Here is a 26,216-nt window from a genome sequence, read left to right as displayed (position 1 = left end):
ACAGCCTGATCCATAGTGAAGCACTCAACAGTCTCCCAATTAATTACTTTATTTTTTTTTTTTGGCCATTTGATGTCGGAACCTGGCATTTGGAAGTCTTCTGGGGCATCTGTTGTCCCTGGGCCAGACTCCAGGCCCTTCTGGCATGGAACCTAAAATGGGTCACCTTTATCTTTCTCTCCTCCTGGCTTCTCATTTCTCTTTCTCTCTGGTTGTGGGCGCTCCCTGCAGGCACCCCTGCCACTGCCGTGGAGCCTTCCTTCACCGTAGAAAGATTCCATTCTCTCCTGGCAGCTGTGCTCTGATCTGTGATGACATGAGGCACATCAAAGTCCAGTTGCACTTTTGGAAAAAATGACTGATCTTTATTTTCTGGGTTTCCAGTAAGATCATTTTCTTTTAATGGGAACCTTTCATAAATAATACCTAATGCAAATTATGGATCTCTTTATAATATGGGCAAATACCATATTATCATCATTCCTCATACTGGGTACTGACGATACACTTGGACAAAATATCAGAGATGGAAGCCAGTCTGTCCTTTGCCAGTGGGCTAGACATTCAGAATGTAAAGGTGAACATGGTAGGTTGACCAAAACTGCCTGGCACTGGGTGGCCTTGGATGACCCTGAATAACCCTGCGTGGCTCTCGGTGACTCTGGGTGGCACTGGGTGATCTTGAGTGATGTGAGGTGACCCTGGGAGATTCTGGGTGAACTTGAGTGGCCTGGGTGATCCTGAATGACCTTGAAGAAAAGCATGGATCTTTAACGTCAACCTTTTGGGAGGTCCATAATCCCAAAGAAACATTTTAGAACCTCTACCTGCTGTCGCCTGTATAACGATATGATAGTTTATTAGTTCTTTTTTCTGGAAAACATACTCCATTAGAGCAAGGATGATATCTTATATCCTGTATCCCCATCACTCAGTCTGATGGCTGATATAAAGTCAAGTAGAACTAATTGTTGGGCAAAAGTGACATGAGAAATAATTTATGAGAATGGTGTTTGAAAAACTTGCCCTGTTACCCTGACCCTTCAAGTCAAAGCATGAAATGAAATAGCTTACTCCAGAGGTTCTCAAATTTTAAGAATCACATGGATTGCAAAATACTCAGATTCCTTGTCTATCCCCCAGAGAGTCTGAATCAATAGCTTGAGAGCTATTGTGATCTTCACAAGATCATCAAGTGATTGTGATACAGAAACACTGGATCTCCTGGTTTGGCGGTGCATGGGGAGCAGGGCCTGTTTGTCTTGGGATAAATTATTATATCCTCTCAGCCCATTTTTCCTTCCGTAAAATGGAGTTGTTCAGAGAATCAAGGAGAGAAAGACACAAAAGCACAGAGTAGTTGGAATAGTGCAGTGCACACCACCCACCTGGGAACCACTCATCCGAGGAGAATGCAAATCTGGTTTCCCTGTTCCTTGCCCATTCTGCAGATGGGTAGGTAGGGTCCATAGGCCTGGCACTAAATCAGTCATTTTAAATTGGGACTGGAGAAGGCATTTATAATTGAGGTTGTGAGGTACTGACTGGTTGGGAGTGCCTTGTTTGTGTCCAGTTAATGTTCATTTCTTTATTTAGTTCTTTGAGGATAATTATGGGTAGCACCATCAGTGAGTATTTTTTCACCCAGGAAGTACTAATTGAAGGCCTACCAGTGACTCCAAAGGTATTTACTAAATGCCTACTGTGTATATCTAAGACTGAAATACACAAAGTTGAAGCATGTCTCTTCATGCATGCCATAATCTCCAGCTTTATGATGGACTCAAATTCACTTCATTTGTGGAGGGAACTCCACAAAAATTATAAAATATCTTTCAGAAGCTTTCTCCCATATATGTGGATTCATTCACTCATTCATTAGCTTATTCATTCAACTAATACTGATTGAGTACCTGCTTCATTCAGGCAATGGGTGAGGCACTACCAGTACAAAGATGAATTAGACATTGATATCTCCCCTGAGAAGTTTACAGTTTTGATTGTTTAGATAAGATAGGTAAGTAAATGCCATAAGATACTGTGATTAAGGGCTGACATTGTTGTTATAGACAATAGCAATTAAACTTATGAAGCACTTACAAAATTCTAGGCTGTGTTTATCCCTTCATATGATCCATCCTTTTTAGCCCTCACACTATCATGTAACATTCTGTTATTATTCTGTTACTATCCTCATTAGCTCTGTAATGAGACTTGCTGTTGCCATTGTTCTTCAGTCGCTCAGTCACGTCTGACTCCTTGTGACTCCATGGACAGTCATTTTAAATTGGGACTGGAGAAGACATTTATAATTGAGGCTATAATGAACAATGTGCATCACATGTTTATTATCTCCTTTCATTCAAGAAAGTGGGAGGAAAACCGTGTTGTTCCTATTTTATAGATGTAGAAACTAAGGTTAACAAGTATTAAAGCTGTGTTTATGTCTTCCCAGCCAGTAAGTGAATGCACTGGGATTCAAACTCAGGTCAGGTTCCCTATCCCTTACTATCGCCCACAGTTTTCTCAAACTCATGTCCACTGAGTCAATGATGCCATCTAACCATCTCATCCTCTGTCACCCCCTTTTCCTCCTGCCCTTAATCTTTCCCAGCATCAGGGTCCATTCCAATGAGTCAGCTCTTCACATTGGGTGGCCAAAGTATTGGAGCTTCAGCTTCAGCATCAGTCCTTCCAGTGAATATTCAGGATTGATTTCCTTCAGGATTGACTGGTTGGATCTCCTTGCTGTTCAAGCGACTCTCAAGAGTCTTAGAGATGTTAAGTATGTTGCCAAAGATCACACAGTAAGTCAGTATAAAAGACTGGCTTAAACCCAGGTGGTGTAATGGCAGCACCACTCTCTTAACCACACCCACTCGTTCATTACTCTGAAGGTTTTTGTGGCCATGGAGCTCAGAGAAAGCTGACGAGAACAGTAAGAAAAGCCTTGGCAGTGACAATTGAACAAGGTGCATCACATGCTTATTATCTCCTTTCATTCAAGAAAGTGGGAGGAAAACCTTGTTGTTCCCATTCTATAGATGCAGAAACTAAGGTTAACAAGTATTAAAGCTGTGTTTATGTCTTCCCAGCCAGTAAGTGAATGCACTGGGATTCAAACTCAGGTCAGGTTGGTCCCAAAGCCACCTTCCATTTGACTCATTACTGATCAGAGATTAGATGTTCTGTATCTCCCAGGAAGATGCCTCCGGATTTGCTTATCTGTTGGGGGTTTGAGATTATCCACACAACTAATCCAGACCATTTAGGCATTGTCTAGAGAGCACCTGATTTGGGATGGCCCAACCTTGCCAGGTCTCTAGGTCTAAGGAAGTGATCGATAACGTGATTATCAGAGGGTTAATGTTCCGTCCTCAGCAGTAGTTTGTCGTCATGTTGCAGTGGTCCAGAAATCAGGGGGAGAGCGTGTTGGTGGAAGAGTGAGCTTGCATCCTGGCCTGCGCTGACTCTATAATTACTTACAGCTCTAAGTCTTTGCTCTTGTGGGCAGACCAGCACATTTCTCCAATGCTAAATTAAGTATTTTCATACAGAGGAGAGCCCATAAAGGCTCAAAAATTATCCTATCAGATTTCAAGGCAAACTTTTATATTAAATCTTATTTTTAAAATGTTCACTCAGGGGAATACTGGTTTTCCTTTATGGGCCATTTAAATCATTTCCTGTGCCTCTGAATTCAGTACAGAAAATATTCACCTGTTTCTCTTTATCATACTCAATAGTGTATTTGATGGAACTTATAAATCCCAAACTGATAATGTCTTGTGCTTACCTTCCAGTGGTAAGATTTCCAAAATTATTACTATTTCCTGGGTCATAACCAAACCAACTCCCAAATCTAAATTGTTTGTGTTTGGCAATTGGTCCTTTCCTTTAATATTCTCTCTCTCTCTGTCTCTGCATTCTCAGTGAGAGTTTTGGTAAAGTTGTGCAATCCTGGCATCAACTTCCTTGTTTCGGATTTTCGTATGCCGTCAGGGCACACGGGTTGGTGAAAGGTCATTTCCCTTGGGTTTAGCCTCTATTCTTGTGTCGTGGCTTTAAATTTGCACAGCAAATAACTCAGAACCAAGTTATTGCCTCGGCATGAGTGCTGGCAGGAAAAAACAGCCGTAGTGGAACACAGAATCTGTCTGTGTTAGCCCCGTGTCACCGACTACTCAGCCCAGCTTTGGCTTCACCTAAATGATAAATGGTCCTATTGTCTGGGTTTCGTATTAAAAAACTAGAGCTCAATCTAGATTAAGCAAGGACAGAGACCCATTTCATTGCACTGTACTTTAATATTCCTGAGACCAGGGCTTTACGGGTGGCTCCTTTTAACAGTCATCTCTCTCCAGGGCGGAACACTGTGCTGCCTTTGTTTTATCTGATCTTTCAGCTAAATAAGAGATGGTCACTTATCCTCACGCCTCCCATATCCTGCTGGATTTCTCTTGCTAAAAGAGAAACTGACCACACGGGGAAAGAGAGAGGTTTCAGGCAGGGCATTTCAGCGTGTGTTTACAGGCAAGACTGACTTACTCAGCAAATCCTGCTCGGAGGAGCTGCAGCCAATGAAGAGGCTATATCGCGGCTTGCTTGGGGGCTTCTGAGTTTGAGCTGCATACAGAAATGTAAGGCAGTACTCCCTGGCGCTGATGGCAACATGGGACCCAGCTTCAGTTACTCCTCGGGCTCCCCAGCTCTGCAACACGGGGAGAGAGCCTCCATAAACATGTGGGTGATGTAGCCAGCTTTAAAGGCCGAGAGAATCCTGATGGATTCAGGAGACTGTTTTTTTATTTAGATTTTTTTCTTTTGCCTTCTTTTTTGGAAGATGAAATGCTTCTCTCGTTACCTGCCTTACATCTTCAGACCTCCGAACACCATCCTCTCTTCCAGCTGCCACACGGAAGGTACAGATCAGAGAGGGAGAGTGTCTGGGTGGGTGGGAAAAAGTGGGCTGGTGTCTGACTTCCCACAGGCTCTGCCGAGACTGCCTTCTGCAGCTCCTAGAAGACTCTCGTGCCTGGCGAAAGCGTCTATCTCACAGACTCAAATCTGCTTCTAAAATCAGTCTGTTTTCTACAAGGAAAGTCTTTTCTGAAGAGCAGGATAACAATTGCAAAGGTGGTCGCAGCACTGATGCAGCTGAGTAGAAAATAATTTAGAAATGTTTTGCCAATTCTTCTTGTTCTCTTTCACATGCAAACAAGTAACTGGAACTAATGTTAAGGGGAAAACAAATTGCTGTAGGTGCCACCACATACATTTATCCAAGCTCTCTTGTTTTGTCACTGTCCTTTTAATAACTTGGTGTATGCCCAAGAAAGCAATTACCAAAATAGAATGAGCTTATTACTGTATGACGGTGGAGCATTGGTTGGTTGTTGGGTTGATTTGCTCAGAGTCTGTACTTGGGGTGCAGGGCAAGAAGATCGCAGCTGAGTTTCAGTGCTTGCTGGGAATGTGGTCTGTGGGGTCCTAAGTTGATGCCTTAAGGCGGGGGTGAACCGAGTCTTATACAAACAGTTCCTGGTCCTTTGGGGGACCTTCTCTGCACCCTCTAACCGAGCGTGCTATGTCTACATGAGGGGGGACTTTCTACATGCACGTGGGCAACGCCTTGTAAACATACTGGCAATTCCCTGTCAACTAGGCACTGCAGCTTTCAGCATTTCTAGAGTCAGTAGCTGGTCTTGCATCTTCTCTGTGTGATTTGCCTGTTTCGTTTGATCTGACACATCCTAGGAAAAGAGCAATTTCAAGAAAAGTCTGGCTGTTTGTCAGCTGTAGGGGTTGTCCTATAAGCAGTCCTTGATAGAGAGCTAAGGTTGGTGAGGAACAGCAACTCTGCCTCAGGTCCAGATATACACTTCTGGAAGTGAGCTGGTGAGCAGCCTGTTCTGAAAACCCAGCCTCATTTCTCATCCTCACAGGAAGAGCCTTGGGCTAGGGGCTGTGTATTTAAAATAAGAGAAGTGTGTATTATACCATAAAGATGCTTTTTAATCAGTATCCTCAGGAAATGGGAGTAGAAGTTTGGAACTGAAATTGAGGGTGGTATTTTCCATAGGCATTGATAATTCATAGATTTTTTTTTTAATTTGGATATTTACTTTAAAATGTTATTGGTGGCTAAAGGAGATGGCCCACTGAGAAGTCTTTCTTCCCTCATAGAGACTTGGTAAGTCCCTATATATTCTGGGGAGAGATAAAGGGTAGCATGGATAGAAATCCCCATGAGGGGAACTTTCCAAATACAGAAGACTTAAACTCATATAGGAAGCTGCCTCAGTGATTTCTGATTGGTGCCCTGCCTCTCCTCCCAGCATGAACTTTGAGAACTCAAACACTTTGTCTATTCAGTTGCTGTTTTGTATATGAATCAGACTAACGATCCTATCTTAGGGGAGAGACCCTATCTTGGGCAGACAGAATACCACCACCATGAGAGCTTCCTTGAACTGTTTTTTTAAAATCAGATTTAACTGATTAATTCCATCAAAATGGAAACCTCATTTTATTCATGTCAAAGCAAACAATCTCTGAATCACCAGCTATCATCAGATGTAGGTGGTGGGGGGAGAAAGACTATAAATTTCTTGTAAACCTTTTAAAGATGATGGTCAAGGGGAATAGCCTCTGCCAAACATTAAAATCATGGATAAGGCTCTGGGGCAGAGTAGGAAAGGTCGGAGTTAAATATCAAGAGGCCAGGGCCAAGTTCCTTAATTGCTCTATGCCCAGTTTCATCTCTAACATGGAAATAAAGAGGCCTTCCAGAATGTTGGACTTGCCAGGTAGATCAGTGGTAAAGAATCTGCCTGCCAATTCAGGAGACATGGGTTCAATCCCTGGGTTGGGAAGATCCCTTGGAGAAAGAAATGGCAACCCACTCCAATATTCTTGTTTTAGCAATCCCATGGACAGAGGAGCCTGGCAGGCTATAGTCCCCAGGGTTGCAAAAGAGTTGGAACAACTTAGTGACTAAACAATAGCTACCAGGATGTTAAAAATTAAGTGTGATAATTAAAGTTCTTCATAAAATTTACTACATGATAGATGCCCTCCATTTTTTAGTCCCACACCCTATGTACTTTCTTAGATATTCAAGTCTCTGTTATCATACTCTTTTAAGCAATAAAGTGGTTTCCCCCAACATATCACAGTGTTACTAGAAACTTGTTACTAGTTTGTTACTAGTTGAAACTTGTTACTAGTTGAAACTTATTTAGAGTTTGAGGAGAAAAAGATGTCAAAATGAATCTGAGTTTATGTTTCTACATGGTTAGCAATCATGTTACTCTGTAGGCTATTCTGGAAAAGCTACGACTGGGAACATTTATTTAATTGAAAAAGACAGTAATGATTAACTTGTGTCTATCCCTGTGAAAGTCGAATAAATCCACACGGTCCAGACAATCCCCTTAAGAGTAATTCTAGAACAACTTTAAGAGCATTAACAATTCCTGTGCTGCTTCAGGGATGGAACCATCCTACTGAGAAGACAACATTATCCTCCCAGCTTTGCCTTGACTTTGTTCTCTCAACACAGGAAGATCCTGGGCACTGAGTCCTAGCTCTACCACTTGCCAACTGGGTGATGTTGGGTAGTTCCTTTATCTCTCTTAGCCTGTTGTTTAGTTGCTAAGACATGCATGTCTGGCTCTTTTGCAACCCCATGGACTGCAGCCTGCCAGGCTGCTCTGTCTATGGGATTTCTCAGGCAACAATACTGGAGTGGGTTGCCATTTTCTTCTCCAGGGGATCTTCCCGACCCAGGGATCAAGCCTGCAAATCCTGCATTGGCAGGTGGATTCTTTACCACTGAAACCCCTGGGAAGCACTTCCTCTTATCCCGAGTTCCCTTGTTTGTAAAACATGCAAAGAAATACTTTCAGGATGCCATACACAGTGTGATGATAATGGTAACCAGCCTGTACTTCTATTTATTGCATCCAAGGCATTACCTAAACACACTATATACAGCTACACGTTGTACATAGGGTAAATCTATAATATGTAGTCAATAAATTAGTTCCTTTTCCCTTCACTTTCTCATTCTCAGCCCTCAAGCCTGTTTCTTCATCCAACATGTAGAGAGTTGGTCCATATATTGCAGTCAAAATTCTTGTCTGAAACATGATTCCACCCCACCACCACAAACACAGACACACTTGCATTTAACCTGTCGATGACCTCCCCAGGAATGCTGCTGCTGCTAAGTCACTTCAGTCATGTCCGACTCTGTGTGACCCCACAGACAGTAGCCCACCAGGCTCCCCCATCCCTGGGATTCTCCAGGCAAGAACACTGGAGTGGGTTGCCATTTCCTTCTCCAATGCATGAAAGTGAAAAGTGAAAGCGAAGTCGCCCAGTTGTGTCTGACTCTTAGTGACCCCATGGACTGCAGCCTACCAGGCTCTTCCATCCATGGGATTTTCCCGGCAAGAGTACTGGAGTGGGGTGCCATTGCCTTCTCTGCCCTAGGACTGCTAGGTCCTGCATATTCTGACTCCTGCCTGACTTTCCTGCATGACCCCAAACATGCCTTCTTGTTGGCTCTCCAGCCATAAGCTGTCTGTCTCCATATTCTCCCTCTGACCACAAATTTGGGGGATGGTTCTCTCTCCCCTCTGCCCCATTCTTTGATTCAAGCCATCGATTGTCAACTGAAGCTGAGAAGCTATCCTTGACCCTCAGCTGATCTTAACTCTTTATTAAAAAAATGTATTTACTTATTTGGCTCTGCTGGGTGTTAGTGGCAGCACATGTGATCCTTGATCTTCATTGAAGCATGTGGGATCTTTGTTGTGGTATGCAAACTCTTAGTTGCGGCATGTGGGAATCTAGTTCCCTGACTAGGGATTGCGCCCAGGCCCCTTGCATTGGGAGTGCAGAGTCTTAGCCCCTGGACCACCAGAGAAGTCTCTGATCAAAGCTCTTAAAGACCTGGGTTTCTTTCCTTCAGAGCACCTATTCTCGTTTGCCATTTCGAATAGACTGATAACAACTGTTTTGTTAGTATCTGTCTCCTTACTGGACTGAAAGCTTCATGAGAGCAAGACTCATGTAATTCTGCTCTCTGTTTTATCCTCATCACTAGAACAATACCAAGTACATAATAGGCACTCAATTTTTATTGAATAAGTAGATTACAAATACCAACATTGTTGTATAGGTAAATCTTAAAAACATGTGGACAATATTCTGCAAAACATTACCTTTTATGTGAATGCTAGTTGTTTTAAACATTGTGGATTGGGGAGCTTTTGGTGGCCATACTTGAGGGATCTACTTTTACCACCATATTCTAGTAATACTATAACTTGAAATAAGAAGACACATCCAGAAAAAAAGGACAACTAAACAGTGCTGATTCAAGAGCACAGCTAGGGTTTTGAGAAGACAATGGGATGGTGTCCCCTTCCCTGTGAATCCATCAAGTGAGCACATAACTCCCATCTCCCGATAGGGAAGGATTCATACAGCAAAATGGCTTCAGGAGCAGAGGAAAAAAATTCCAATCACTATCAAAAAGAAATTACTCCAGACAGGACAGAGGGGCCTAGGAGACCCACAGAAGTGAGAGAGCCAGGGAAGTATGAGGAAAGCTGCCTAATATTCTCTGATGGACCTGATCTGGTACCTGACATGAAGGGCTTTTATTTGGATTATCTTACAAATTGATACAGGTGCTTTCTTTATCCAAAGGGTGATATACTATGCCAGAGGCTGTATCCTTTCCGAGTTGCCTGGTCATCATTTCATGCTGCAAACCCCATTCATCCTTTAAAACTCAGTTTGAGTCACATCTTTCTAGGAAGACTTCAACAAGTCCAAAGACAGAAGTGTTTTTATGAGTCACATAAACCACAATAACAATGAGAAGAGGAAATGAGAGAGAAGCAGCCGTAGCACCACAAAGCCTGTGGATCTTCGGCTGTGTGCTGGGGGCCGTGGCTGTATAATCGTGTTGGCCCCTCACACAACCTCTCGTGTCAGATGCCATCATCTCCATGTTACAGATGAGGACACTGATGCTCACCACCTTGCCCAGAGCCTTGGTTAGGAAAGGGGCAGAGCCAAGACTCAGGTCCAAACAATCTGAATCAAAACTCGGTGCTCTTCAGGGAACTCTGCTCAATGTTATGTGGCAGCATGAATGGGAGGGGAGTTTGTGGGGAGCAGGGGAATGGAATTTGGTATCTGTATGGTTGAGTCACTCTGCTGAGTACCTGAAGCTGTCACAACACTCTTAGTCGGTTATGAAAGCATTAGTTGCTCACTTGTGTCCGATTCCTTGTGACCTCACAAACTGTAGCCCAGCAGGTTCCTCCTTTCCCTTCTCCAGGGGATCTTCCTGACCCAAGGATTGAACTCAGTTCTCCTGCATTGGCAGGCGAATTCTTTACAGTCTGAGCCACCAGGCAGGCTAATTGGCTATGCTTCAATACAAAAGAAAAAGTTTAAATAATAATAATAAAACCCTAGTAGCCATATATCACATGGAATTGTGTGGGTCTGGTGACTCTGATCTCTTTCTCTAGGCTGTTTGATCCTTGAAGGCTGGTAGTAAATTGAACAAGACAAAACAAAAGCTCAGCTCTCTTGCCCCTTACATTGCATATTTCCTCCTGAAGATGTGTATGAGAATAGCCTTCAGGCTATATTGAAACAGTCTAAGTCTGCATCTGTCTCCTAGTGGCCAGGAGCAACTTGAGCACAGAAACCCTGCCCTAGTTGTCCTCGGTCTCTGCAACCTGGTCAGTACAGAGCTGGACTGAGTAGATGCTCAAGATATTCTTCTAAAATGAAGGACTGAATGACAGAGTGAGTGAACAGACTTGTCTGTCTTCTTTCAATAATGCTCCTTCAAGACGAGGAAGGTTCTTTTCTCTTTTTGACTTTTTTTTTAATTGGAGTATGATTGCTTTACAATGTTATGTTAGTTTCTGAGGTACAATGAAGTGAATCAACTGTATGTATACATATATCCCCTCCCTCTTGGACCCCTCACCCATCCCCCCATCCCACCACTCTAGGTCATCACAGAGTAATGAGCTGAGCTCCCTGTTCTGTAAAGTTCTTGCAGCAGAATATCCTCCAATGATAGCCAAAAGCAGGGCTACTGGAAGTACACACACACACACATACAGGAAAAATACACATTTTTTTTCAAATTCTACTTTTAGAAGTAAACCAAGCAGTGTTCTCTACTTTCTAGGCCCAGTTCTACTATGTGTGTAAATGGATGTAGGTACAGTTACCTGTATGTATTCCTCACAACAATCCTATGAAGTAGGTACAGTTACTATCCCTGTGTGTTAAACATGGGGAAACCAGAGCACAGAGAAGTTAGGTAACTTGTCCAAGGTCACACAACTATTAAGTGCAGGAGCTAGGATTAGAATCCACGCTGTTCAGTTCCAAAGGACCTGCCAAGAAAGGATTTTGATCTATTTTGTGCCTTTTTACATATTTATAGCATTCTTATATGTATTTGGAATTCTTGTCTCAGCCCTCTTCACGTATTTAGAACCAACCCACTCTTTGGGTCCACGTCAAACACACTTCCACCTACAGCATCCCCTGACTACTCATTTTCTCATTGTTACAAATACGCAACTACATTGAAAGTCTTTCCCAAGTGCACATTGTGAAACTCTGTAATACAGAAAAAAATATTCCATCACATGAAGGGGTTATTATAAGGATTAAGTGAGACAAAACCTTACATTGTTTGACTCTGCTTTGCATTTCAAGTTGGCTTTCCACTTTTACGTGCAGTAGATGAACAGTCCCTGCTTTCATCTATAGCCAGTCCTCCCCTGTGAGCCGAATCCCTCCCCTGACCCCCACTCAAGCCCCTCACTCCCACACTCAGCCCCTCTCCCTCTGCCATCTCTAAGTCGTTTCTGTCTGCAGGATCCTATGTGGCAGTCCAGAGACATGCTGGAAATCGTCTCACTTAAAGTCATCATCTCCTGATCCTGTAATCCCCCCAGCTGCTGCCTCATTCCCCACTCCTCTTTTCAGGAAAAAAACAAAATCTTGAAAGTGTTCTCTACTCTGTTACCATATCTTTTCCTCCAGTTTGCTCTTTCCATCCCTCCACCGAAACAGCTCTTGTGAGAGTCACTAGTGACCCTCTCATTCATGAATCCTGTCATCCTCTGCTGCAGCTCTCACTAGTTTTGGCCCACGCAATCGCTGCTTCCTTCTTGAGAGAGTTTCTTGTCTTGGCCTCAAGGCCACACTTTCTCTCTGTTTCCCTCTCCCTCACTGGCTAGTCCTTCTCTGACTCCCCAGCTGGTTCCTCATCATCTTCCCAACCTATAAATATTGGGGCCCAGAGCTCAGTCTTATTCTTAACCTATACTTGCTCCTAGGGGATCTCATGGTCTGAAATATCTTCTATTCAGTTTATATTTCTAGCTCCAACTTCTCCCTAAAATACAGACTTGTATATCCATCTGCCTACCTAGTATTTCCACTCGGATGCACAACAGAGATCTCAAAACTGAACTCCTGATTTCCTCTCAAGAAAAACCTCTTTGTCGAACATTTTTCTCCAGCTCACTAAGTGAAAATTTCATTCTCCTAGTTACTCAAGGCAAACACTTTGAAATTTTCTTTTATTTCCTTCTGTCTCATTTCCTTCTATGATAAATCCTTAGGCTTAAACTCCTAAAAATTACCCAGAATCCAAACACATCTTATCATGTCCATCACTGAAATGTTTCTTTATCAGAAGTATTTCTTGGCCTTCCTATCTAAAATAGGGACTTCCTGGGTAGCTCAAAAGGTAAAGAATCTGCCTGCAATGTGAGAGATCTGGGTTCAATCCCTGGGTTGGGAAGATCCTTGGGGGAAGGACATGGCAACCCATTCCACTGTTCTTGCCTGGAGAATTCCATGGACAGAGGAGCCTGATTGGCTCCCGTCCACAGAGTCACAAAAAGTTGGACATGACAGTCTCACTCCAATGTTAATAGCAGCACTATTTACAGTTGCCAAGACATGGAAGAAATCTAATCCATCAACAGATCAGTGGATAAAGATGTGGTATGTATATACACAACTGAATACTACTCAGCCATAAAAAGGAGTGAAATCTTGTTATTTGCAACAACATGAATGAACTTGGAGGGTATTATGCTAAGTGAAATAAGTCAGACAGAGAAAGATAAATATTGTATGATATCAGGACATATGTAGAATCCAAAAAAAAAAAAAATACAACCAACTAGTGAAAATATAAAAGAAACAGACTCACAGATATAGAGAACAAACTAGTGTTTATCAGTGGGGAGAAGAAAGAGGGCAGGGGCAAGATAGGGGTATAAGATTAAGAGGTACAAACTATTATGTATAAAATAAACTACAAGGATATATTGTACAATACAACACGCTGTGCTTAGTCACTCAGTTGTGTCCAGCTCTTTCCAAGCCCATGGATGTCACCCACCATGCTCCTCTGTCCATAGGAATTTTCCAGGCCAGAATACTGGAGTGGGTTGCCAAACATCCTCCAGGAGATCTTTCCAACCCAGGGAATGAACTCAGGTCTCCCACATTGCAGGCAGATTCTTTACCACCTGAACCACTAGGGAAGCCCAGTATTTTATAATAGCTACAAATGGAGTATAATCTTTAAAAGTTGTGAATCACTATATTGTATCCCTGTAACTTTTGTGCATGAACTGTACATCAATAAAAAAAAAGAAAAATAAGATTACAATATAGCCAAATGGAAAAAAAAAATTCTCTCACACACACATACACACAAATACATACTTCCTCAGTTACTTGTACCCTGCTTTATTTTTCCTCCATAGCACTTACCTTGACCTGACATATTATATATCCGTTTACTTATTTGTCACCAGTCTTTTTGTGCTCTAGAATATAAACTACATGAAAGCAGAGACATTCTCTGTTTTGTTCGTTTCTATGTCTCCAGTACTTACAACAGTTTCTAGCACATAGCAAGCATAGCAAAGATGCTTATTGATTGAATGAATGTGAATCAACATTTATGTGAAATTTTAGTGATAAAGTAGAAAGAGTGAGATCTGAAGGCAGATGAACCTGAGTTCCAATCTCAGACTGATAATTACTTGCTGGGTGACCTTCAGTTACTTACCTGGTATATTTCCCTTTCTAATAACATGTCAAAGTATTATCATGAAGGTGAAAAAAATTATTGATAAAACCCCTAGTAGTATAAGGCCTGTGAACGTTCAGGGACTTGGACTTATTATTTTTTGTATCCCCGCTGCGTTTACCACAGCTGTTACACAGAGGCATTAAGGTTCCGTGTTGATTGAATTTTTTGCCTATCTGCATAGCTAGCATTGATTGTGGGTTTGCTATGTGCCAGACCTTGCATTAAATACTTTATAGTTACTTCCTCCCATAAATCTCACAAAAACATCACAAGTATTGATGAATGTCATCACTTTCCAGATAAGGGAACGAGGCATCGAACTGTATAGCAGTACTTACTCAAAACCACACAGCTAATATGTGGTAGATGAGGGTTCACATCCAAACGGCCTGACTCCAGCATCAAGGCTCTTAGCTGCCCCCTACTACTGCCTACAATACTCAGGCTTTGTTCTCAGCACGTGGAAACTGAAAAAATAGAAAAGATTCATTTCTCTTTTAAGAAACTATGGTCTACCAGGAGAGAGAAAGGCACAGGCCCTCAGCTCTAACAGTGTGTTTTAACCCTGGCCATGTATAAGAATCAGCTGTGGAAAGGCACAGGGCTGTCTCCGCCCCACTCTCCATGGAAATTGGCCCCAGGAATCCTGGTTTTTAAGATCCCTCAGGTGAATCTTAGGAGTAATCAGAGGCTAGAAGCCGAGTCTGTGATAAGCAGCAGCCTTGACTGACGTATATCTTCAGAGCTCCAGGGAAGAGCTCTGGGAGAAAGCGATTGATCAGTCGCGGATCTCTTTGAAATGATAGACTAAAATCCTGCTGCTGACAAGAGGTTGCTTTTGGTCAAGATGTCTGGCAGAGAAGTACCTGTCCTGAAAAGATTCAAGGTCAGTGCTGTCCTCTTAAACATTCAGTGAACCTCTATTGTGCATTTCTCTGCTTCACAGTAGCTATGAATTTGCTTCCTGATGTTTTATTCAAGTACTGGCTAAACTATCTACCTAACATAGAGAAAATCACTCAAGTTTTGCTATCTATCAAAAGGGGGATAAAAATGATTCACATGCCAAATGTGCATTTGTTCAGCAAATATGATCATTCATACAAAGCGAGTAGTGTGGTTCCAGGTGCAACTGAAGAGCTAGCTGTTGTTTTTATTAGTGTGATTCATATTAGGGAAGCTCCTGGAAATCAACTCCTGCCCTGTGTGTTTTAATAGGATGTGGTGGTAGAAAATATTCTGGCCCAGCAGTCTGGACTGGGTTCAAATTCTCTTCTGACATTGGCGTCTCTTGGGAAAATGGCTAATCCTTCTGTGCCTCGTCACACAATGATGTAGCATCAGTAAAACTTGGTGGGATTGGTGTGAAATTGAGAGGTGCTTTGTGAAGTCCTTGTCTTGAATCTTTGAATATTAAATCATCTTTCTGGGAGTGGTAACCATATTTTAGGAATTTCTAATAAAAATCCATAAGGAATTCAACAGTGGGTAAGAAATAGGAAGGACAGAAAATAATGTTTAAGTAGAAGCCAATGGGGCTCCAGGTACTCTGCATATATTACTATCACCTGGAGATAATCCTGCCTGGTCGTATCCACACTTTGCAGGTGAAGATACTGATGGAGGACTGATGAGATGAAATATTGGGTTGACCAAAAAGTTTGTGTTCAGGTTTTTCCATGACAGCTTACAGAAAAATTCAAACGGACTTTCTGGCCAACCTAATATTTAGTTGGAAAGACTTTGGCTTTGGAATCTGATAAACCAGAGTTCCGAATGTGACTTCAAGTTATGTATCCTCTGAGTGTCTGTTTTCTCTACTGTGAAATGAAAGTAAATAATGCCCTCTTTCCATGTTTATTATAAGGATTAAAGACATTGAACAACATGTGGCTGGTCGCCGCTTAATATACTGTCTCTGCGCTTGCTGTGATGGAATGTTTGTCCAGGTCACACCAGTGAGTCTGGTTGCAGATCCTGAATTTCTTGCATTTCATCCCACTCCCATCAAAAAAAGCTTCCTTTTTTTTTTTTTTCTTTTCTTTGATTCTTTCAACCTCCATCACCTTTCCTGGTGCTTCCTGTAATAAACATTGGTCAGTGTTGTTCTGAATTGTGTTTCTGAATTCATTATTTGTCTCTGGTGGTTGTGCCTCAAGGCAGTGCCTACATTTTGACTCAATTTTAGAAATATAATAGAGAAATCAACAGTGGTGAAATCATCATTGTTATTAGAGAGTCTGGCCCATTAGTTTTCTGAGTCATTGTTTCTTCACTGGCAGCCTGAGCTGGGAGGAGAGATAGGCCGAGATGGCCAAAGGCTTTGCCTTTGCAAGTGACTATAACAGCCCAGTCAGTAAGAAAAGCAAAGAGGAAGCAAATTAATTCAAAGATGTGCGTGAAAGCCCTATCTGAATCCTATACATGGCAATGTCACTTACCTGAATGTTTGGAGCAAATTCATTAGTCAGGGAACCTCCTTGCAAGAGAAGTTATTAATGTATTTATTCACTTATTTTAAAAATACAAAGAATATCTCTATTCTTAATGTCAGATATTGGCTAGGCAGTGGGTTCCCTGGTGGTAAAAATAGATATGGTTTAAACCCTGTTGAGAGAAAAACTAATCAAATGAACATAAATTGTGGCAAACGCTGCAATGGAGAGGACATGGAATTAGGACAAGGCCTCAGAGGGGTTTGTAATGCACAGGGAGATCAGGATACTTTCCTTGGAGAAGTGTCAGAACTGAGATCTGACGAATGAGTAAAACTTAAGGAGGCAGGATAAGAGAGAGAATCTCCCATGAAAGGTCTTGTTACCAGAGGGTCATGGTGACATGAGGTCCTAAAGGAAGGCCAGTGAGGCTGAAGCATAGAGGCCAAGAAGGAGTTTGGAGGAGACTGAGGCTATGAATGCTATGACCCTTTGTGTCTCTGTGGTGTGGATGATGGAACTGGTCTTGATCCAAAGACCAACTGGAAATTATGGAAGTATATGAAGTTGGGGAAAGAAGCCTGACCATATCTGTAGCATGAAAGACTCTTCTGACTGCTGTGACAATAGAGTAGAGAGGCTAAGAGGGACTGGACATACTTTAAAGAGTTGGCCACTCAGATGTGTGGTTGCGTTCCTAGAAGCAGTCCTTATTGTTGCAGTGCAATAGACTTGTATTAATGGATAGTTCTTTGTACTCTCCAAATTCCTCAAGGTGCATTTGTGTACTATTAAAACAGTCGTACAAACACAGAAACCTGGCCATTGTCTTGACATTCAGACAAGGAAATTGTTATTCTAGATGAGCAATGGCAGGAACACACCAGGCTGTGTTTTGAAGAGGCAATAAACACTATAAGCATTGAAAATAAGAGTGTGTTCACTCTTCCAGATACAGCACTTGCAAAGCACAATATCTAGAAAGAAGAGAAAGGCCGTCTTAGGATAAAACCATTAAGAATGTTGTCATATCATGTTTGTTTGACAAGAAATAGCTGCTACATTCAAGCCTCTGGAGAGAATGGTATATATGCTCAACTGTGTATCTTTATTTATAAACAGCAAGGTGACCCTCTCAGGGGACTGCTGGCCAAAGGTCACTCTTTTAGGGGCAAAGGTTAGGAAGCCACGTCCTACCTTAATTATAAACTCATCCTCTCATAGACTTGTAACCCAGATAGAATGTCTAACCATGCAGTGGGTGCCCCAAACATCCTGCGGGAGCCAAGCAGGTAGCAATTACCAGAAAGACATGATATTGGCAACATGTTGTGTATACAGTATGTTCCAGCCCTGACTAAAGGCAACACAAGTTAGATAGAACCCACCCCCCTGCAAAAAAGAAAAAAAACTACTGAGAAAGGAAAGCAAATCCAACCTAAAGAGCCAAGGCCTTTAGGCCACCTGTTTGCATCCCACAGAAAAATGTCAGAATTTTCATTTGGGAGAAGACCTCTGATTCAGGGACTTTTGCAACTACCTCACAAAATTCCTGGTAAGATAATGGTGAAGAGCTAGCTTTCTGCCCAAGTAGGCCATTCAACTTCAGGACAGTGCTGACCATGCCTTCATCTTTAAGTAGTGCTGAAATCTGTTTTTTAGAACCATCAAGACAATTCTACATGTGCACAAAAATGCTTTGCATTCCCCTCTACAAGTTAAAAGATCATCATTCCCTGTTACTGGAATGTTCTCCCAACCCTACAATCCTTTCTCTCACTTCTTTTAAGTAACTTCTTTGTACAAATGTCATCCTTCAAATAGGCTGTCCTGCCTACCTTCTCTGAAAGGACACACCTCGCTAACACTTAACCTTGGTTTTACGTCATATATTTTCTCACTCCTTCATATGTTAGATGTGTGCATTGTTTCCCCTCGCTAGACCGTAAACTCCATGAGAGAGCGGGAACTTTGAGCCTTTGCTCCCCACTGTACCTGGTACATAGAACGTGCATGTGTGGTCAGTCACTAAGTCAGGTCCAGCTCTTTGCGACCTCATGAACTGTAGCCCACCAGGCTCCTCTGTCCATGGAATTCTCCAGCCAAGAGTACTGAAGTGTTTCCTTCTCGCTGTTCCCTTCTCCAGGGGATCTTCCCAACCCAGTCTACTGCAATGTCAGGTGGATTCTTTACCACTAAGTCACCAGAGAAGCCCATATTTGGCACATAGTAGGTGAGATAAATGATGCTGGAAAAACAGATGATGAGTCTTCATGGTTAGCATCAAGAGTAGGCAAATGGAGTGACCCGTGTTATGTTTGCCTTCCTTCACCTAGGACAGTGGTCCCCAAAGGCTAGCCCACACAAGATTAACTAGAGTGCTTAGTTTATAATGCAGATGTGGGGGCTCCCACACTCGCTGCTGAAATTCTGAATCAGTGAAGCCAGAGTAGAGCCCAAGATCTTCCATTTTTAAGCTGCACTCCAGCATCTCTTGAGGAAGGAACCTCAAGTGCAATAATTCAAGAGGCACTGTCCTAGGTTAACAGAGAGTAAAGAAAATAAAAGTGACACTACTAAATGTTGCATGGTTTCCTTTGTCCCTCCCTCCATATCTAGCCCAAGATGTGGAAACTGTAGAGGTAGTGTCAGAGAGCAATGCTGCTCAAGGGAAGGGGGTTAGGTGAACCCATTTGTAAACACACTGATTCTAAATCTCATTTGGGAGATGGAATGACTGCAGACCTGCCAAAGATGGGTGAACTTAAGGGTGAACTTAGAAGCAAAGGGTTAACACTCATTTCCTCCCTTACCTGAACACAGGGTATTTTTCTGAATGGCTGTTGCAGCCTGTGAGTGGGGCAGGGCTTCACCTTGGTCCTGACAATTTGCATCAAACCAGATGCATAGCCAGAGCTGGAAGAGACAAGGCAACCTTGTTCAGAGCCCCACCCTCCACCATGCAGAGACATGAAGTGAACCGTCCAAAAGCACACAGCTAATTAGTGTCCGGGGCTTCCCGGGTGGCTCAGCAGTAAAGAATCCACTTGCCAATGCAGAAGATGCGGGTTTGGTCCCTGGGTCAGGAAGATCCCTTGGAGTAGGAAACAGCAACCCGTTCCAGTATCCTGGCCTGGGAGATCCCATGGACAGAGGAGCCTGGCAGGCTATAGTCCATGGTGTTGCAAAGAGTTGGACATGACTTAGCAACTAAACAGCAACAACAATTAGTATCAAAGAGAGAAGAGAGAAAGTTGTTCAGTCGTGTCCAACTCTTTGCGACCCCATGGACTATACAGTCCATGGAATTCTCCAGGCCAGAATACTGGAGTGAGTAGCCTTTCTCTTCTCCAGGGGATCTTCCAAACCCAGGGATTGAACTCAGGTTTCCCGCATTGCAGGCAGATTCCCACAGCTGGCACTGAAAGCCAGCCTGTGGTTTCACTGCAGTGTTTCAGCCTCAATACTCCTTTGAAATTGGTTTGACAGTTCCTGATCCCATGGATATGTTAGAATGATAGCATGGCCTGAGTAGAGATGCTATATGGAAGAGAGACAGGGAAAGCCCTCCAAGATACCCTGTAAAGACTTTCCTTCCTTTCCCATGGCAGGCTTGGGTCCTGATAAGCCCTCAAGAGAGAACCAGTTTTGAGGTAATTTGAAATAACTGAGTGAGGTATGTGTAATGATATTATTATTTTACAGTTTTTTTTTTTTTTAATAAAAGGAAGCTTATTTTTCTTTGAAATTGGCCCTATATATACACAGAATCAGCTGAAAAGACTATTATCTGGTACTAAACTTTCAGGAATTTTCTTATAAGTGCTATCTTCCCCGTTTTGGGTACCTAATTACGTAGCTTGGACCAGGGTATGCAACACGGGTTTCTCGATAATTGCACCTCTCCAGTGCCGCTAAGCGATGGGCTGAACTTGACGGTGTAGAGCTCAGGGCTGGGGCTATGGGGCAGTCAGATATTGCCTGAACAAATTCCCCTCCAACATCTCCTGCTCCAATCTCAGACATGCCACTGTGCCAACTTGCATTTCTCTCTTCCCTGTCTAACTGCCTGATGTGAAGTTTGCTGTGTGTGCTGGGAACAGCCTCCTTCAAATTCACTTCATTTGCACTCATTTCCAGTCTTCTGTTTGGAAATTGTATTTTTGGCTCCAATTCAGGTCAAGTCAAAGTGAGATGATAAATGGAAATGATCCTCTGGGTAAAGCACTGGCCAAGGCTTTAGTTATAATTTTCTATTGATCCTCAGACATGTTCTGGGCATCACACAAAATTATTATTGTTTTTCTTCATTTATTTTTATTAGTTGGAGGCTAATTACTTTACAATATTGTAGTGGGTTTTGTCATACATTGACATGAATCAGCCATGGATTTACATCTATTCCTCACCCCGATCCCCCCTCCCACCTCCCTCTCTACCCAGTCCCTCTGGGTCTTTCCAGTGCACCAGGCCCGAGCACTTGTCTCATACATCCCACCTGGGCTGGTAATCTGTTTCACCATAGATAAAATACATGTTTCAATGCTGTTCTCTCGAAACATCCCACCCTCACTTCTTCCACAGAGTCCAAACGTCTATTGTGTACATCTGTGTCTCTTTTTCTGTCTTGCATGTAGGGTTATCATTACCATCTTTCTAAATTCCATATATATGTGTTAGTATGCTGTAATATTCTTTATCTTTCTGGCTTACTTCACTCTGTATAATGGGCTCCAGTTTCATCCATCTCATTAGAACTGATTCAAATGAATTCTTTTTAATGACTGAGTAATATTCCATGGTGTATATGTACCACAGCTTCCTTATCCATTGGTCTGCTGATGGGCATCTAGGTTGCTTCCATGTCCTGGCTATTATAAACAGTGCTGTGATGAACATTGGGGTACATGTGTCTCTTTCAGATCTGGTTTCCTTGGTGTGTATGCCCAGAAATGGTATTGCTGGGTCATATGGCAGTTCTATATCAAGTTTTTTTAAGAAATCTCCACACTGTTCTCTATAGTGACTGTACTAGTTTGCATTCCCACCAACAGTGTAAGAGGGTTCCCTTTTCTCCACACCCTCTCCAGCATTTATTGCTTGTAGACTTTTGGATAGCAGCCATCCTGACTGGTGTATAATGGTACTCCATTGTGGTTTTGATTTGCATTTCTCTGATGATGAGTGATGTTGAGCATCTTTTCATGTGTTTGTTAGCCATCTGTATGTCTTCTTTGGAGAAATGTCTGTTTAGTTCTTTGGCCCATTTTTTGATTGGGTCATTTATTTTTCTGGAATTGAGCTGCAGGAGTTGCTTGTATATTTTTGAGATTAATCCTTTGTCTGCTGCTTCATTTGTTATTATTTTCTCCCAATCTGAGGGCTGTCTTTTCACCTTGCCTATAGTTTCCTTTGTTGTGCAAAAGCTTTTAAGTTTCATTAGGTCCCATTTGTTTATTTTTACTTTTATTTCCAATATTCTGGGAGGTGGGTCATAGAGGATCCTGCTGCTGTGATTTATGTCGGAAAGTGTTTTGCCTAAGTTCTCCTCTAGGAGTTTTATAGCTTCTGGTCTTACATTTAGATCTTTAATCCATTTTGAGTTTATTTTTGTGTATGGTGTTATAAAGTGTTCTAGTTTCATTCTTTTACAAGTGGTTGACCAGTTTTCCCAGCACCACTTGTTAAAGAGGTTGTCTTTTTTCCATTGTAGATCCTTGCCTCCTTTGTCGAAGATAAGGCGTCCATAGGTTCGTGGATTTATCTCTGGGCTTTCTAATCTGTTCCATTGATCTATATTTCTGTCTTTGTGCCAGTACCATACTGTCTTGATGACTGTGGCTTTGTAGTAGAGTCTGAAGTCCAGCAGTTTGATTCCTCCAGTTCCATTCTTCTTTCTCAAGATTACTTTGGCTATTCGAGGTTTGTTGTATTTCCATACAAATTGTGAAATTATTTGTTCTAGTTCTGTGAAAAATACCGTTGGTAGCTTAATAGGGATTGCATTGAATCTATAGATTGTTTTGGGTAGTATAGCCATTTTGACAATATTGATTCTTCCAATCCATGAACACGGTATGTTTCTCCATCTGTTTGTGTCCTCTTTGATTTCTTTCATCAGTGTTTTATAGTTTTCTATGTATAGGTCTTTTGTTTCTTTAGGTAGATATACTCCTAAGTATTTTATTCTTTTTGTTGTAATGGTGAATGGTATTGTTTCCTTAATTTCTCTTTCTGTTTTCTCCTTGTTAGTATATAGGAATGCAAGGAATTTCTGTGTGTTAACTTTATATCCTGCAACTTTACTATATTTGTTGATTAGCTCTAGTAATTTTCTGGTAGAGTCTTTAGGGTTTTCTATGTAGAGGATCATGTCATCTTCAAACAGCGAGTGTTTCATTTCTTCTTTTCCTATCTGTATTCCTTTTACTTCTTTTTCTGCTCTGATTGCTGTGGCCAAAACTTCCAGCACTATGTTGAATAGTAGTGGTGAGAGTGGGCACCCTTTTCTTGTTCCTGATTTCAGGGGAAATGCTTTCAATTTTCACCATTGAGGATAATGCTTGCTGTGGGTTTGTCATATATTGCTTTTTTAATGTTGAGGTATGTTCCTTCTATTCCTGCTTTCTGGAGAGTTTTAATCATAAATGGGTGTTGATTTTGTCAAAGGCTTTCTCTGCATCTATTGAGATAATCATATGGTTTTTATAATTCAATTTGTTAATGTGGTGTATTACATTGATTGATTTGTGGATATTGAAGAATGATTGCATTCCTGGGATAAAGCCCACTTGGTCATGGTGTATGATTTTTTTAATATGTTGTTGGATTCTGTTTGCTAGAATTTTGTTAAGGATTTTTGCATCTATGTTCATCAGTGATATTGGCCTGTAGTTTTCTTATTTTGTGGCATCTTTGTCTGGTTTTGGAATTAGGGTGATGGTGGCCTCATAGAATGAGTTTGGAAGGTTACCTTCATCTGCAATTTTCTGGAAGAGTTTGAGTAAGATAGGTGTTAGCTCTTCTCTAAATTTTTGGTAGAATTCAGCTGTGAAGCCATCTGGTCCTGGGCTTTTGTTTGCTGGAAGTTTTTTTTTTTTTTTTTTTGCTGGAAGATTTTTGATTACAGTTTCGATTTCCTTGCTTGTAATGGGTCTGTTAAGATCTTCTATTTCTTCTGGTTCAGTCTTGGAAAGTTATACTTTTCTAAGAATTGGTCCATTTCTTTCAAGTTATCCATTTTATTGGCATAGAGCTGCTGGTAGTAGTCTCTTATGATCCTTTGTATTTCAGTGTTGTCTGTTGTGATCTCTCCATTCTCATTTCTAATTTTGTTAATTTGGTTCTTCTCCCTTTGTTTCTTAATGAGTCTTGCTAACGGTTTGTCAATTTTTTTTTTTTCAAAAAACCAGCTTTTAGCTTTGTTGATTTTTGCTATGGTCTCTTTAGTTTCTTTTGCATTTATTTCTGCCCTAATTTTTAAGATTTCCTTCCTTCTGCTAACCCTGGGGTTCTTCATTTCTTCCTTCTCTAGTTGCTTTAGGTGTAGAGTTAGGTTATTTATTTGACTTTTCCTTGTTTCTTGAGGTAAGCCTGTAATGCTATGAACCTTCCCCTTAGCACTGCTTTTACAGTGTCCCATAGGTTTGGGGTTGTTGTGTTTTCATTTTCATTCATTTCTATGCATATTTTTATTTCTTTTTTTATTTCTTCTATGATTTGTTGGTTATTCAGAAGCATGTTATTTAGCCTCCATATGTTTGAATTTTTAACAGTTTTTTTCCTGTAATTGAGATCTAATCTTACTGCACTGTGGTCAGAAAAGATGACTGGAATGATTTCAATTTTTTTTAATTTTCCAAGACCAGATTTATGGCCCAGGATGTGATCTATTCTGGAGAAGGTTCCATGTACACTTGAGAAAAAGGTGAAGTTGATTGTTTTGGGGTGAAATGTCCTATAGCTATCAATTAGGTCTAGTTGGTCCATTTTGTGTCATTTAAAGTTTGTGTTTCCTTGTTAATTTTCTGTTAAGTTGATCTATCCATAGTTGTGAGTGGGGTATTAAAGTCTCCCACTATTATTGTGTTACTATTAATTTCCTCTTTCATACTCGTTAACATTTGCCTTACATGTTATGGTGCTCCTATGTTGGGTGCATATATATTTATAATTGCTATATCTTCTTCTTGGATTGATCCTTTGATCATTATGTAGTGTCCTTCTTTGTCTCTTTTCACATCCTTTATTTGAAAGTCTATTTTATCTGATATGAGTATTGCGACTCCTGCTTTCTTTTGGTCTCTGTTTGCGTGTAATATTTTTTTCCAGCCCTTCACTTTTAGTCTGTATGTGTCTCTTGTTTTGAGGTGGGTCTCTTGTAGACAGCATATATAGGGGTCTCGTTTTTGTATCCATTCAGCCAATCTTTGTCTTTTGGTTGGGGCATTCAACCCATTTACATTTAAGGTAATTATTGATAGGTGTGGTCCCGTTGCCATTTACTTTGTTGTTTTGGGTTCACGTTTATACAACCTTTCTGCATTTCCTGTCTAGAGAAGATCCTTTAGCATTTGTTGAAGAGCTGGTTTGGTGGTGCTGAATTCTCTCAGCTTTTGCTTGTCTATAAAGCTTTTGAATTCTCCTTCGTATCTGAGTGAGATCCTTGCTGGGTACAGTAATCTAGGTTGTAGGTTATTCTCTTTCATTACTTTAAGTATGTCCTGCCATTCCCTTCTGGCCTGGAGGGTTTCTATTGATAGATCAGCTGTTATCCTTGTCGGAATCCCTTTGTGTGTTATTTGCTGTTTCTCCCTTGCTGCTTTTAATATTTGTTCTTTGTGTTTGATCTTTGTCAATTTGATTAATATGTGTCTTGTGGTGTTTCGCCTTGGGTTTATCCTGTTTGGGACTCTCTGGGTTTCTTGAACTTGGGTGGCTATTTCCTTCCTCGTTTTAGGGAAGTTTTCAGCTATTATCTCCTCGAGTATTTTCTCATGGCCTTTTTTTTTTTTGTCTTCTTCTTCTGAGACTCCTGTGACTCAAATGTTGGGGCATTTCACGTTGTCCCAGAGGCCCCTGAGGTTGTCCTCATTTCTTTTGATTCTTTTTTCTTTTTTCCTCTCTGCTTCATTTATTTCCACCATTTTATCTTCTACCTCACTTATCCTATCTTCTGTCTCCATTATTCTACTCTTGGTTCCCTCCAGAGTGTTTTTTATCTCATTTATTGCATTATTCATTTTTAATTGACTTTTTTATTTCTTCTAGGTCTCTATTAAACATTTCTTGCATCCTCTCAATCTTTGTCTCCAGGCTATTTATCTGTAACTCCATTTTGTTTTCAAGATTTTGGATCATTTTTATTATCATTATTCTAACTTCTTTTTCAGGTAGATTCCCTATCTCCTCCTCTGTTGTTTGACTTGGTGGGCATTTTTCATGTTCCTTTACCTGTTGGGTATTTCTCTGCCTTTTCATCTTGTTTAGATTGCTGTGTCTGGAGTGGGCTTTCTGTATTCTGGAGGTCTGTGGTTCCTTTTTATTGTGGAGGTTTCACCCAGTGGGTGGGGTTGGACAATTGACTTGTCAAGGTTTCC

General features: G+C 41.4%; 1 protein-coding gene across 1 annotated transcript in view; it reads left to right on the top strand.

Moving 5' to 3' along the window:
- The first annotated feature begins 4,819 nt into the window (after positions 1 to 4,819).
- PPP2R2B (protein phosphatase 2 regulatory subunit Bbeta) overlaps positions 4,820 to 26,216 on the top strand; it is a 477,255-nt gene continuing 455,858 nt past the window's right edge. Inside the window, exon 1 of the mRNA XM_065935657.1 lies at positions 4,820 to 4,922. Coding sequence (XP_065791729.1) covers positions 4,849 to 4,922 — 74 coding nt within the window. The 5' untranslated portion in view covers positions 4,820 to 4,848. The remainder of the gene's footprint in view (positions 4,923 to 26,216) is intronic.

The sequence above is a fragment of the Muntiacus reevesi genome, chromosome 1 (genome assembly GCF_963930625.1).
Source record: "Muntiacus reevesi chromosome 1, mMunRee1.1, whole genome shotgun sequence".
Classification (NCBI taxonomy): domain Eukaryota; kingdom Metazoa; phylum Chordata; class Mammalia; order Artiodactyla; family Cervidae; genus Muntiacus; species Muntiacus reevesi.
Note: the sequence above shows the minus strand (reverse complement) of the source record. Positions and strands in the feature narration are given on the sequence as shown.